Here is a 15,669-nt window from a genome sequence, read left to right on the forward strand (position 1 = left end):
GTGAAAGTCAAACCCCCCCAAAATTGATTTTTCAAAAAAAAAAAAAAAACCCAGTCTGTATAACTTTGGCGAAAATAATCTCATGTTAAGGTTTTAAAAATTCAAACTTTTCAACAACAAATTTAAGGAATGTAAAATGGGGTGCAAGTATATATTTTCACTACTCTTATTTGATTACTTTTCTTGGTTGCTTTTTGTTCACTTGGCCATTTCTGTCTGCTGTTGCTGCAAAGTTTCATATAGAGGTTGCAGAGTCGGCCCTGACTCTTGTTTCTGCTCCCCTAGAGCTGTCCAGTAACCCACCTCTGGCCACCATCCTTATTCCTCCTCATGCTCGGATTCAAGCAGCTGCTTCCACCCCGACAAACGCCACAGCAGCCTCAGGTGAGTACAACAGAGCTCTTGGGTTTGTTTTTCTGACATGCTGATTTCTAAAAAGGACACAATTGTCTCCGTTTCCTGTGACATGAACATTTAATTCCCTTTAAGTATCAAAAATAAATAGTAGCCAAGCAAGTAAAAGAATGAAGTACTGCTTTCCATTTAAAACGTACAAACAAAGCAGCCCATAAGTATTGTAAATCACATACATGGGCATTTTATACATAAGGTAGATCCTGGTTTCTTAGCGTAAGATGTTTGTTAGGAGAAAACAGTCTTTATAAGTGGAACATTATGGAGAATACCTCATTTCAGTTCTAACTTCCAGATGCCACTGCATTTATACCCTGAAGAGACAGAGTTTAAGAAGTATGGGCATAAGTTAATATAATCTTAAGTTATTGAAAGGGCTTAAAGTAGAGGCAGGTGGAACTCTGTGAGTTCAAGGCCAGCCTGATCTAAAAACTGAGTTCTAGGACAACCAGGGCTACATGGAGAAACCCTGTCTTTAAAAAAAGAAAGAAAGAAAGGGCTAAAAGTGCAATGAAATTAATTTAATTTTACATCAAAGTGTGATTTGGCTGTCATCCTCCTCACACCCCCTCCCCCATAACCTTTCCCCAGAAAAACAAAACAGAAAATTCTATAAAGTTTCCCAGGTTATAGCTAGACCATAGACAGCAAGTGGCCAGAGCTTCCTTTTGCTACATTATCAATTGCACTGAACTGAAACATTTATGGTGCAGGAGATGAAATGTTTCTGGTTGTTTTCTTGGGTGATAAAAGTCTCTCGTCAGTAGTTAGGTTTCAACACTCAGAGTAAAGGCCATACTTCATGTTCTGTTGAAGATGTAATGTTCCCTTCTACTCTGTCCTACCTTCCAGAGAAAGACTGTTTTCTAATTCTAATGAAACCTGGAGAAAGTCATTTGAGCTTCATTAGTTTTTTATTAGTGTGTTGATCACTCAGTCTCCAAAATGAGTAACAGTACTTTCCTAGAACAATGTTGTAGAAATCATTTTATGCCAAAATACAGTTTAATTTTTTAAAATGTAAGAATACAGTTTTAGCAGATTGTGGTAGTGCATTTCATAATCTCTGCACTTCTGAGGCAGAGACAAGCAGATCACTGAGATTTGAGGTTAACCTGATCTACATTGCAAGTTTGGGGCCAGCCAGAGCTATATAATGTGACTCTTTCTCAAATAGACAAACAAGAAACACAGTTTTGTTTGTTTATCTGTTTTGATGCTGTTGCCTGTTTGCTTAGAAGAAAGACAGAATGATTAAATAAACTATTGATAAACTTCCCGCATCACTGACCACGTATGTCAGAGTGGCCACTGATGATGGGAAGTGGACCCGAGTGCTGTGCTGACATACTCACTCACTGAGCTCGTGTCCAGGAGGTTGGCCAGAGCTGCTTTAGACCAGGCATGTCTGGTCTGTACCCTGAAGGCTGTAAGCAGTCCCAGGAGAACTATGATATGGCCCAACACATTGAGAGATGACAGCTTTGTGTCGAAGGTCGGGCGGCCCAGCTTTAGACTGTACATAGGAATGAGAGTTATGGGCTAGAAAGACGGCTCAGCAGGTAAAAGTACCTGCCACCAAGCCTGATGACCTCACTTCAATCCTAGGGACCTACACAGTAGCAGGAAGGAACCCACTCCTTTGGGAGTCCTCTGACCGCCACATGAACTCTGTGGCATAGGTGTGAACACACACAAGTACTAATAAATAGAAAATAATAGAGACTAGATATTTTTAAATAATTTTTAAAAGATGTATTTATTTTCTACAAGTGTTTTGCTTGCATGTATATCTGTGTACCAAGTGTATGCCTTCTTCCCAGAGGCCAGAAAAAGGTGTTGGACCCCCTGAACCCGGTGTTATGGATGGATGTGAGCCACCATGTGGATGCTGGGAATGGAACTCAGGTCCTCTGCAAGAATAAGTGCCCCTGACTGCTGAACCATCTTTTTCATTCCCAAAATAACTTTCTTAATGTGAGAGACTGAAATAATTAAGTATATTTATAACTCAGGTTGTGGAATATACTGTATTCTTGGAAAGGAGTCTGTTGTAACCTGGCTATATCGCTTTGGAACAGGTTATAATAGTTTATATTTTATAAAAATATATTGCACTATACATGTTTTTTTTTAAATAGCTGTGAAAAACCATATGTCGCTGAGCAGTGGTGGCTAATGCCTTTAATCCCAGAACTCAGGAAGCAGAGGCAGGTGGATTTCTGTGAGTTCAAGCCCAGCCTGGTCTACAGAGCAGGTTCCAGGGCAGCCAAGGCTACACAGAGAAACCCTGTCTTTAAAAAAAAAAAGCCAAACTCATAATGTCAACAGAAAAACTGACATTGAACTTTGACCCAGAGAGTTAATGCCCAAGTTGAGGTAAATCAGGCCATGAGGAATAGTAATTGAAGTCTCAGTTGAGAAACACTCTCTTGGTTACCAGAGAGAATCTCATAGTGTAGCTTTTAGCTACCCAGTGGTGAAGTCAACATTGTCAGTACTTAAGTTTCCATTGTAGGTCAAACAGGAAATTTGTTGGCTTAGGAGGAAGAGTGTTTCTGGCCCTTACAGTCCCCAGACTTGGTATTGACAGCAATGGCAGCCAGTGAAGGTTTCACTTTCAGACAGTGAGTGTGTTTCATATGGACACTTTATTTAAGCACTTTCTTGTATGAACCAACCATATGACACCACAAGTAATACAATTTTCCAGGGACCCAAATGAGGGTCAGGTAAGTATGTGCTCAGTACTGGTGTCCACCAACAGATGATATATATGACCTTAACAGCTGCCTCTGTTCAGTTATACATGTGTGTTTGGCAATGGAGGTGACATTCTTTAATAAACTTTAAAAACACATGTCCTCTGTTTTTCTTACTTTGGTTTCCTTATCTATAAAACAGCAAGATAAGGACTGGTCCAGGCATGTTTTAAGAAATGCTGGACATAGTGGCACATACTGGTAATACAAGCAGCTGGGAGGCAGAGGCAGGAGGATTGACATGAGTTCAAGGCCGGAATGGGCCAGGACTTAAAAACAAGTCCTTACTTCAGAACAAAGCAGTATGATATCCACATGTGGAAGGCAAGGCCCATCTCCTCTTGGATAAGCAAGACCCCATCCCCACATAGACATAGTGAGAGAATCCCTTTAGGCATAGACAAAGCTTTCCTCACAAATCATTTCCGAGTCTGTGACATGCCTCAAATAAATACGCTGCAAAGCTCTAGACTGGAATATCTGAATCTAAAATTATTGTCAGTTTCTTATCATCCAATCTAAACTAAACTACCACATACTCAACCCCAGTGTGCCCTGGGCTTAAGGAATTTGAGTATGAACCTCTGAGTTCTTACGGTAGTTGGCCTGCTTGATTCAAGTCCCTGAAATAGAACCTTCTATATCTTAAGTAGTTAGCAATTTAGAGGCTGATGCTGCCTTCTGCAGCTCAGGATGGAGCCTGTCAGTCATCTAAAAAGGTTTAGGTACAAAAGTGAATTCAGAAGTAAGGCAGAGCCCTGAAATTACCATCTGACTTGCTAAAGCATTATTTCTACTCAGGCTCTAGGCTGCGCAGTGTGTTTGTCCAGAGCACAGTTGTTGGGGTACAGAGGTTCCTGGTGCTTGCCTCCGAAGCGGTCACGTTTGGAACTGCCTAGAGCAAAGACTGGGGCTTTCTGGCTTTTCTTTTGGCCTGTGAGCAAAGCTCAGTCCTAAGTAAATGAGACAGAAGCAGAAAAGCAAGACAAATGGGCTATGATTATACTGACTGTTAACAAAACAAGCTTTGGACTGATGGCCAAAACTATCACATGGCCACCAGATACCTAGATCTTGATGGATTCTTTCTGCTGTTGCTCCTGGAAAAGCAGAAGTAAATACATGAATCTATCTATCTTTACTATCTGGATAGAGTCCTAAATCCTACTGGTGCTATTCTGGGAATACAGTTAGCTCTTCCGTGTGGCCTCTGCTGAAACTGTGTAGTCACAATGCCTCTCATCTTTCTTGAAAATGGTTGAGGTAGTGTCTATGGCATTAACATATTTTGGTTACTTTTTCCTTCTGTTGTGTTTAGTGTTCAGATAGACAGTGGGGGCGCAGTGATTAAAACTCAGTGGAAAACATTACAATATAAAAGCATCAGAGTTCAAACTTTGAAGTCATTAATCCCAGTTTAGGACTTGAACTTCCTAATACAGCTAGTGGAAGAAAAGGCTGCTGCATACAGAGATGGGGGTCACTTATGTACCAACCAAGCTAGAGTAGCAGATTTTGATTTGCGTGATAAATAGGACCACTAGCTTTCTGAATGACAAACAGCAGGGAACTATTTGAATACATTGCAGAATCTATTTTTATGTGGATATCTTGGAAAACTGCCACTATGGAGATTGGACAAATACCGGGGCGGGGGGGGGGGGGGGATTTTTAAGTCTTTAAAATCTTATTGGTGACGATGCTAAAATGTGAAGGTAGGTAGGTATGTATGCATGCATGTATGCATGCATGTATGTATAATGTTTTGTTAAATTAGAGAGTGTCTATGTTAATTCTTCCCCCAAAACATCTATCTCATGATTGTTCCCATAACTGGAAACCCACTACTGACAAAATGACCAAATTCCATTTTCCCATCACCCATCATACAGCTGACGCCCCCTCCTCCCATTCTTAAAGTGATGTCTGTATGTGTTCTCTTCAGTGATCCACATAGGAGTGTGCTCGCCCAGCCAAACTCTTGAGGGTACTTCTCAGTGCTGTTGTATAGCACTTGCATATATTTGCCTTTCATAAATATGCCGTTTGGCTTCTATCCAAACAGTCTATCAAAGGGGGCAAGGTCTACTAGGGACTGTTTGCCTATTACCACAGTTACTGATGAGTGAAACTAACTAAGCAGGTCTTAGTAGAGATTAGTCACCTTGGCGAGATTGGCTACTGCTGCTCTTGTTGCTTAGCTGTAAACTAACTTTATGTCATAGTCATGAGTCTATACATGAGTCAGAACAACAACCAAGACCCTCAGAAATATTTGTTGTCAAGAAAATTCTCAGCCCCTTTCCATTAAAAACAGCTCTTTCGAAGATGGAAATTAAACTTGTTCTGATTGTTTTGTGTGAGAGAGCTAGAGTCAGGGAAGTTTCTTCTGTCTTCAACATTTATTACATGAATCCTGGAATACATTTTGGATTTATTTCTTGCACTGTGGATTCTGAGTTTGAAGACATTTAAAGTATGCATCTCGCCCTTTCTTCAGACTGTTTTGTTGATTAGGGTTCTGTTTTCCTTTCCTGGTTGAAAACTTTTCTTTCTTTCTTTCTTTCTTTTCTTTTTTTTTTTTTTTTTTTTTTTTTTTTTCCCCCTTGAGACAGAGTTTTTCTCTTTTAGCCCTGGCTGTCCTGGACTCACTTTGTAGACCAGGCCAGCCTCAATCTCACAGGGATTCCCCCTGCCTCTGCCTCCTGAGCGCAGGGGTTAAAGGCGTGCGCCACCACACCCGGCTAGTTGAAAACCTTTCTGTGAAAAAGGGAATCATGGTAAGAGTGAGTCAGATCTGCTTCTCCATTATTTCACCTGGGCAGGGGCTGAACTTCCGGGTCTTGCTGTTTCCTCATCTGAGCCAGTTCTGGCCTGTCCCTTAGATTTACATTGTTCTGTTCAGTTCTTGAAATGTGTGTTGTCCTCTAAAATAAAGAGCTTGTCAGGGAAAACCCTGTTTTGTTGATGCCTCTCACCTGTCTTCATGGTTAAGAATATTTGAAATTACTTGATCAAAGCTACAGGTGCTTTTAAATATTGTTTCTTCTCTCTTACCAGCTCCTTTGAATTTTTCTTTTTTGTTTTTGTTTGTTTGTTTTTTGAGACAGGGTTTCTCTAGGTACCATATTTTTCAGATCATAAGATGCACTTCCCCCCAAAAGTTGGGAGGGTATTAGGGTGCGCCTTATGGTCCGATTGCTGTTTTTACTGTTTTTCTTGTTTTACTGCTCCAAAAAATGGGTGCGTCTTAATGGTCAGGTACATCTTATAGTCCAAAAAATATGGTAGCTTTGGCTGTCCTGGAACTCTATCTAGACCAGTCTGGCCTTGAACTCACAGAGTGCTTCCCGAGTGCTGGGATTATGGGCGTGCACCACCACCATCTGGCTTTTGAAAGTTCCTGACTCCAGCTTACCTGTTGTCTAAGCTTTTGAAATCTGTTTTCCTAGAGTCTAGTTAGACATGCTGCCTGGTCTCCTTGCCCCTATTTTTACTTCAAACTTCCTCTCACCTTGTACATCAGTAGCCATTTCTTTTTAGTCAGGTAAGAATGATCCAGAACAGTTCCTCTCCTTGTCAGTTCGGCAGCTCTTTTGTGTGTGACGTCTGTTCATGGGCCGCTGCTGCGTCACCCCTCTAGAGGTCTCTGTGGCAGTCTCAGTGTGATGCGTTGTAGTGTCTGCTGTAGCATTCACCTCTGGATGCCCTCCCCAACCCTGTCTTCTCTGTTTGTCTTTATCTTAACCTAAATGTATGTAGACTTTTAGAAAATTGTGTGGCTTCTCTTTTCCTTCACTAAAGATACATAGGTAACATGGGGGATAGTGTGTTCTGTGTTCTTGCTTTTGTAGGTTATCACAGAAAATGTTGGTTTTGGTCTTAGTCTGTCTGAATGGCCAGAGAGATGTGCTTTTCTGTGAAATGGGCTTGTGCTGTTTTGCGTGTGAAGATATGCTACTGTAGACACATGCTGTGTTCTTCTGTTACTAAATACTATTGAATTGCTAAGGCTTTGTGGTAATTCATCTAAGTCTTTCCCGTAGTTTGGAACATTAAGAGTTGTATTTAAGGAGTGTTTGGGGTTTTGTTGTTTCTGCTCTTCAGAAAAGGGCTTTGAAACTTACCTTTGCATAAAGCCTTGCTTATTCACTTAAAATAGTTACTAAAATAGTTTGGGGAGTAATGTTAGGGGATGAGGAAATTTAAAGTTTTAAATACACCCTGTCAAATTGCCTTCTGAAAAACCCTGGCCCAGTTTTTATACTCTCCATTGCAGTGAAAGTACCTGTTCATTTCCCAGGAGAGTAGAGGTGGGCAGGTTCACTGTGCACGTATATACATACTTTTACATGTTACCAATTTGGCAGCCAAGTGTGTGTAGCTCTTCTGGGTATATAGATTTCTACTTTAAACTATTGTAGTTTAACAGACTCACACCAGCGAGCGTGTATGTACTCTATGTTAGAGTTAAGTTTACTTCGTTAGCGTTAGATGAATAGCAGCAACGAAACCGGCCAGCTTGGCATGGCAGTACGTGCCTATTGTCCCCAGCACTTAGGAGGCAGAGGCAGGTGGACCAGGAGTTTGAGGCCTTCTTGAGCTGTATGAGACACTGTCTCAGTCTGTGACATGCCTGGCTTGCGAGGATGAGGCTTTAGTTCAAGCCCCCGAATGCTTAAAATGCCAGGTATGGCGGTGCTTGCGTGTAGTGCAGCAGTAGGAAGGCGGAGAGGCAGGAGGGTCTCTTGGATTGCTGGTTATCCATTCTTGCCTAATTGGTGAGTTCCAGGCCAGTGAGTGGTAGGTGCCACTTCTAGAAAATAGTGTTTCTGTGTGTGCAAAGCATGTCCTGTTGTGTTAAGTCAGATGTTGCCTAGGGATTTCCACTGTCTGCTAGTGTAACCTAAAATCCTGATTTAGCTCGTTCTGGATGTTCCTCAGTGTTTCTCAGATTTCACTTTCTTGTCTGAAGTTACCTGCTTTTATTTATTTTTCATTATTCCTTAATTAGATCTTTTAACAAAGAAAGAAAGAAAGAAAGAAAAAGAAAAAAAAAACTATTTCCCATAGCCCATGTGCTTCAGTTCTCTCCCCCTGAGACGCGGGGATCAGCACATCAGTGGGAGCAGTCTTGCTGGTGGGCAGGCTGAGTCATGGGCCTCTGCTTCCCGTCTCTTTTTGCCTTGGTATCTTGTGCCAGATCTCTTTCTAGGAATAATCTGGAAAGAGCTGAAGATGTGCTGCTAAGGAGGGTTTCCTCTCCCTTACTATTAGCTATCAAAATCATAATAGGCATTATTGGGAGAGAAGCAAAGCTGACTGTGTGGGTGGAGCGCTGCGCTCGCTGGTATAAATTGTAATTGTAGTCTCAGTGTAGGTTTAGGAATACACAGTGATCCCAGTGAATAGTAGCTCTGCTTATCCCTGCACGTTATAACCAAAGAGACCGTTTTGCGTCACCACTTATTTTCACTCAGAGTAGCTTGACTAAATTCCCTGTGAAGTATAAATATTATATTTCTGGGTGCCAAAATTTTGTTTTATAGGACCTGACGTCATGAGATTTCTAACCATTAAGCCCGATAAGTACAAACATGCTGGCTTTAGACTGCAATTGGTAGAGCATAGTAACAGAAGTGAAATGCATTTGAGTTAATTTGATTACCCAAAATATTCTCTTACTAGTGTGTCCTTGCAGAAATACTACATTTTTAATAACTAGTTTTTGGAGATGTTGAAAGTATGTAGAACAAATAAGGCACTACATTTTTACACTGTTCAGTATAAATAGAACACTTCTGTCATTACCACTGGGCCACAGCATAAGCATTCCTGTTGATTAGAGCTGTTCTTATAGACCTACGCTTTGGGAATACTGATTTCACGGTGGCAGGACCACTAGACCTCAGCTCCTGTGTTTATTCTCTGTGCTCTCCTCCCAACCGACCCCACATAATCTGCCTATAAGACCTTTTGGCAACAGTTTAAAGTGTGACCTCCACTGTCTTCCAGTTTGCACATTTGATAATCACATTTGGCCCCAGAATCGGTAGGGATTACTAGTACAAATGAGGAGTGAAGAAGAAAAGAGAAATCAATATGAGAACTTTTAAGGTTACAGGCTGAAAAGCTAGGTTAAGGCAGTTTCTCCAGCATTGAGACTGTTGCCTCAATCCATGGCTCCAGAATCTAGTAGCTTCCACATTTCTGAGTATCTGGGGCTAAGGACAGCATGCATTCTTTTACACACACACACACACACACACACACCAGCATGCATGGCTCCAGAATCTAGTAGCTTCCACATTTCTGAGTATCTGGGGCTAAGGACAGCATGCATTCTTTTACACACACACACACACACACACACACACACACACACACACACACACACACACACACACACACACACACACACACACACACACATCCTACCCCCTACCCCCTACCCCCTACTATCCTAGTTTACCAGATATGGACTTCCATGTACAAACTTTTGCAAGCTGGTGTGGTGGCACAGACTGTAATACAGCACTTGGGGAGCTCAAGACCAGGCTTTGCTGCCTAGTTTTATTCACCTTGCACTGAGAATGAAGCACTGTCTTAAAAAGTAAAACAAACATTTAAAACGTGCCTTGAGGCTGGGCAGGGGGGCAGTGGCTACATGCTTACTGCCCAGGCGAGCCAGGGTGCTGTGATTGGAGCTCTGAACCCTGTGAATGCCTTGTGGATGTAGCTGCCAATACCTGGAAAATGGAGATCCCTCTGCAGAGCAGGCTGCCTAGGGAGACTTGATGTAGGTGAGCGCTAGGTCTAATTGAGAGGTCCTGCCTCAGAGAATAAGGTGAAAGAGCATTCAGGGAAGAGTCCCAACGTAGACCTCAAACTTCCACGGTCATACATGCTCATGTGCACACCCACACATCCACATACATGTGAACACACATGAAACAATCATGATGGTATTTTTAATTATTTTTGTTGTTGTTTTGAGATAGGGTTCTTCTGTGTAGCCTTGGCTGTGCTGGAACTCACTGTGTAGACCAGGCTGGCTTGAAACTCACAGTGATCTGACTGTGCCTCCCTCCCGGGTGCTGGGATAAAAGGCGTGTGCCGCCATTTCCCAGCATATTTTTAACTTTAAAAAAAAAAAAGATTTATTTATTTATTCACTATGTATACAGTGTTCTGTCTGCACAGTGTTCTGTCTGCATGCATTCCTGCATGACAGAAGAGGGCACCAGATCTCATCATAGATGGTTATGAGCCACCAAGTGGTTGCTGGGAATTGTACTCAGGATCTTTGGAAGAGCAACCTGTGAGCCATCTCTCCAGCCCATAATTTTAATTCCTAAAGTAATTCTTTTAGTAGAATCTAGCACAAAAGCCCTGGAACTATATACCCTTCTCAGAAAACATTCCCCTACCCCCGGACAGGGTTTCTCTGTGTAGCCTTGGCTGTCCTGAGCTCACTTTGTAGACCAGGCTGTCCTCGAATTCACAGGGATCTGCCTGCCTCTGCCTCCTGAGTGCTGGGATTAAAGGCGTGTGCCACCACTGCTCAGCTAGAAAACAGTTTGTTAAAAAAGAAAACAATTCAGGATGAAACGGTTGTTTATGTGATGTAATCATTGTCTTCCCTAAGACAGTCCTGTACATGTTGTGTGAAACATGTCAGTGTCCTAGCCGGGCTCAGTCCTAGGCCTTTGAGTACAGACCCTCAGTGGCATTTACGTTCTTCCACATACTGATGTAGCAACTTCAGGGTGACCATTCTCTGGTGTTGCTTCTGTGAGTTGGGAACTTAGAAGCCGCCTGACTAGGTGAGGGTCTGAGTGATACAGTTAAGGTCAGCATATGTACTACGGCTGCCAGTTTAGTGCTGCTATGGGATTCTGAGTGTGTGACTGAGTGGGTCTCTGTCTATTTCTGTTTCTCATGCCTTTTCTTGGGCTCTTTTCCTTCTATTTGTTTTGTTCTATTCTGCTGTGTTAGTTTTTATTTCATCTTATTATTTATTTTATTTTATTATTTCTTAGAAGCTTGTTTTTTAATGAGAGACAGGTGTGAGGAGGAACTGGGACTAGTAGAGGGATGGAGAACCATAACCAGGATATATTATATGAGAAGAATTAATTTTTCATCAAAGGGAGGCATAGATGTTGTAGGGGATGCAGTTATCTAATGGCTTGCCGGGGGTTGGAAGATCCACTTCCAGGTCAGATCGGATCATTCATGTAGTTGACAAATGTATATTGACAAGAGGCAGGAGTCCCTGATGCTGTCTTAGAAGACACCACAGTAGATTAGGATGATCTCATGCCTCCTTCCGTCTCTCCAGAGCAGATTGTTTTGTGACTTCCATTGTCCATTTCCTCTCAGGCCTGTTCAGGTGGGGGACAAGGTTTTTGTAGGAGAAGGGGGGGAGGAGTCATTGTCTCTGGAGAGGGTTGGCCAAGTGTGGGGGTCATCTCTGTGTTCCCGTCCAGACTACTTCTGTCTGTCCATCCGTGCAGACTGAACGCTCTGTTTCTGTTATAAATTTACTGTTCTGTCTTAATGTAATAAAGTTGAGCTTCTGGAAGACACAATGGATTTTACTCATTTGGTTCTAAGTCAAAATCTTTTTAAACTCTCTGCTCTCCGTGCTGGGCGGTCCCTGCTGTGACCTGCTGTGCTCCCTCTGCTTCCTCTCCACCCACGTCCGCTTAAGTAGAGTCTTGAGTTTGTCACTCAGTCTCTCCTTCACCTTTTTCCTGCTTGAAAAACAGAGACAATAATTATACCCATTGCTCAAGGCTGCTGCATAGGCCACAGATGTGATCCCTACAAATGTGACGCTTTCGTATGGTGTCTGGCACATTGGTAGCACCCAGATAATAGTAGGGCCTAGTAGGACATGTCTGTAGTTTCAGCTGCAGCCATTTATAGTGACTCCTTGTGTAAGAAAAGGAGAAAAGTACTCACACGTTAACATCTGTGGCCACTGATAATCACTGTGAGTGTGACTGTGGCCACTGAAGTCACTGTCTCTGCCTTGCACTACTATGGGTGTCTCTCTGACGGTTCCATTTGTTGAACACTTATTGTATCATGCCTCTCTCAGGCCCTTTGTGTGGGAAGGTGGTATTATTAATACATTGTAGAATTAAGGTATGAAGATGCTAAGTGACTCAGTCCAAAGTGACAGCTATTACGTTATATAGTTATATTGACAGTTTGTTTGTGGAATTGAGTTTAAGAAAGCTAATCAGTGTGAAGCCCAAGTAAGTCAGTGGCTTATTCTTAGTTGACTCCCTTTTATGGACTGGTCAAAGCCTGTCTTTTGACCCTAAGATTGTAGCATCACTTTTACTTATGCAAAAAGGACGAGAATGACTATAAGGGGAAATAAAGAGAACTCGTTTAACTATTAAAGGCGAGAGAGCTATAGACACAACACGGATGTCCACAGCAAGTGAGGGCAGTGGTGGTCCACTCGTCCTGTCTCTTGCTTGCTCTCGAGCTGGTTTCCTCTAGGCACCCGTTGAACAGCAGTTCCAACGTCACACTTGGCCCCTAAGCATCGTCCTGGTGGAAGTGAAGCTCTCAGAACGGAGCTCAGCTCACTGTTGTGGGTGCTCTGTTGAGGCTGCTGTTGAGTGTGGAGCTCTCAGAGCACCGTCCCTCCCCCCTCAGCGCTTCCTTCTTTCCTCCCTATGTGTTATCTCCCTCTGAAACATGACACTTTTCTCTAGCACATGTGCTTTGATTTGAGGGTGGAGTTTGTTGAGTCAGACAAAGGGTTTTGTGTTGGTGGAATTTTTGGGTTTTTTTTGTTTTTTGTTTTAATATGAATTAAGAGCTGTAAGTTTGCATATGAAGGATTTGTTTGTTTCTGGAACCAGGTCTCTCTCACTGTGCAGGAAAGGATGGCTCCCACACCTGGCAAAGGAAAGTCTCCTTATCACATGATTTGGCATACAATACTGAGAAAAACATAAGATCATTTGATTACAAATCTGAGGAACATGGGTGTCCAACAAACTTTATTATTCAGACAGCAAACTCATTTCCAGATATGTGATCCTGTGAAAAGGTTTATGTTCATTTATTTCATGGTGACCATGCAAACAAACTCTGAATTTACTGAAAGGAAGAGGAGACTAATTTGGATTAGGTCATACAGTAATGGGCTATAGCTTGCTTAAGGGCACCTGAAAATTAGTAGCTATATAGGACTTTGCCAAAGAGTAGTTACTGTAACTGCAGGTCGCTGGTGTAAGTGAGGCATTTCGTGTGCTCGCCTTGGCAAGCATCAGCTGGCACACCTGGAGGCCACCGGGGCCAGCACTGCTGACAGTGCTAGTTTATGTGCAGATTCGGTGGGTGACCCTCTAGGCCTGGACTCAAGAATAGAGCAGCAGTTCCTCCTGGCATCTTCCGCTGAAAGTGTGGACACACGTTTTATTTGGCGGTGGCCATGCACTTGTAGGCAGTTGAGCAGAGCCAGAAAATGCTGCAGGAAGGATGCTTTTGTGAGGAACATTGCAATTCTGAAGTAACTCCCATTTTCCTGGCGTCTTCTGAAATGTTTTGTAATGTCGCCTGTGCCTGAAACATAAACAAAGGTCTGGAAGGGTCTGTCATGTTGCATTGTTGGCACAACACGTTTAGGTGACTGTGAGCAGAACACCTCCCTTTCAGCAGGGCATGCCTCAAGAAGCCATGGTTGAAGCCTTAGACCTCACTCTTGCCTTCCTGCTGGGAAAGGCTGCCTGTGGCTTTGGAGAGAGATCCTGGTTCATGTGCCAAATGCCTGTGAGTCAGGATGTCTCCATGCTCTGGCAGTGTGACTCTGAGGTCACCTCATTTAATGAAAATACAACTAAAAGCAGCTATGAATATTTTGAGGAAAAAAATTAATGAATAAACAAAAGCTTCCCCATGTTGACTGCCCCCGATGGGTCAGATGTATACAAGGGCACATTACTCGAGGGACCGGAAAATGAAGAGTTCAGGAAGGAAGTGCAGTTTTATACAGCGGTTATGGAGTTGATGAGCCGACCAGCTTACCTGTAAGTAGTCCAGTTCCTGTGTGTTCTTGCAGTCTGTGTCTTCAGTAGTCACAACCTGAGTACTGCTGGTCCAGCTATAGCAGAAGCCTTGGCCGAAATGACCTCCAGTTCCCTTGGTCATTACAGACCAATTAAATGTACTGTCTTCCCCACACAAGTGCCATCACTTAGCTCCAAGCAGAGAGGAAGGCCCACTGCTGTCTGCCTGCACCAGCACATCAGACAGCAGCTTTGGAAGGCCACAGCCCTGTGTACAGGTTACACGTGTACTTGTGCTCTTTGCAGTGTCATAACATTGCTCATGCTCTCTCGGGACTTTGGATTTGCAGATACTAACGCTGGAGACCGTGGACAGACCAATAATGCCGCTTCCGCGTCAGCTTCCAACTCCACCTGAACAGCCCCAAGTAGCCAGCTGCGCAGGAAAAACCAGCAGTTACTTGAGTGCCACTCAGCAACACTGGTCACGTTTGGAAAGTAAATTAAAAAGAGGAAAAAACAAAAACAAAAACCCTGTTCATTTTAGTGTTCAATTTTTTTTATTATTGTTGTTCTTATTTAACCTTGTAAAATATCTATAAATATAAACCAATTTCATTGTATTCTCACTTTTCAGGAGATCCAAGAGGTGGGAGGGGCGGGAGGGGGAGGGGCAGAGCGCTAGAACACACAGTCTCTCCCAAGACAATCTTTTCTTTCTTTCTTTCTTTCTTTCTTTCTTTCTTTCTTTCTTTCTTTCTTTCTTTTTTTAAATCAGACATCTGCTATTGTATACCTTAAAAACAGACTCCTGCCTCATGCCCCCACCACAGCAGAAGAAAACCTGTTCTGTGCTGGTTTCTTTTCTGAACTTGTTTTCTTTTAAAAGTCTGGTGTAAGACTTTGATACAGTGCACAGCTTGAAATTGGTTGGGAGCTTAGCAGGTATAACTCAACAGGGACTTAATGTCACTTGTAACAATGTGTATGTGTCCTCGGGTATTTGAAGACTCGCCTTTGGCATGTTGATGGCAGGTGTGACAGACAGACCAAAAAGGAAAAAAAAAAGGTCCGTAGTGCAGAGGGGTCCCTAAAGTCTGAGGCTATAAGGGAAGGTTGTGATTGGTTATTTAATGTTTTTTTGCTCTTGCCCAGTGGGAGCGTTGCAGATGCTGGCTTAGGAAGGCTGCCAGAGGAGAACCACAGAAGCTTCCAGCCCTGGGCAGATCTTAGTTCACCTGACCAAAGGCTGTCTGCCTATCTTTGTGTTGTTTTGAGCTGGCACCCTAGGGTGAGATGAGGATGGTGAGCAAGCATCTCTGGGTACACTAGACAGCAGATGACAGGAAGGCAAGCAGCGGGCCAGGGGCAGATCTCACCACTGTGAATGAGTTTGTCCAGATTTTTCTAAAGTTATTTCCCTTAGAAAAATACACTTGAGAGAGACATTGTAG

At 42.8% G+C, this 15,669-nt stretch overlaps 1 protein-coding gene across 2 annotated transcripts in view; it reads left to right on the forward strand.

Moving 5' to 3' along the window:
* The window catches only part of Gsk3b (glycogen synthase kinase 3 beta), a 148,577-nt gene extending 133,723 nt beyond the window's left edge, over window positions 1–14,854 (forward strand). The window contains exons 11-12 of one of the 2 annotated variants that reach the window (XM_051149897.1): window positions 286–384; window positions 14,566–14,854. In XM_051149897.1, the coding sequence (XP_051005854.1) occupies window positions 286–384; window positions 14,566–14,633 (167 nt within the window). In that variant the 3' untranslated portion in view covers window positions 14,634–14,854. The remainder of the gene's footprint in view (window positions 1–285; window positions 385–14,565) is intronic. The other variant, XM_051149898.1, reaches the window with a different exon arrangement.
* The last annotated feature ends 815 nt before the right edge of the window (window positions 14,855–15,669 follow it).

This window comes from Acomys russatus, chromosome 8 (assembly GCF_903995435.1).
Source record: "Acomys russatus chromosome 8, mAcoRus1.1, whole genome shotgun sequence".
NCBI classification, from domain to species: domain Eukaryota; kingdom Metazoa; phylum Chordata; class Mammalia; order Rodentia; family Muridae; genus Acomys; species Acomys russatus.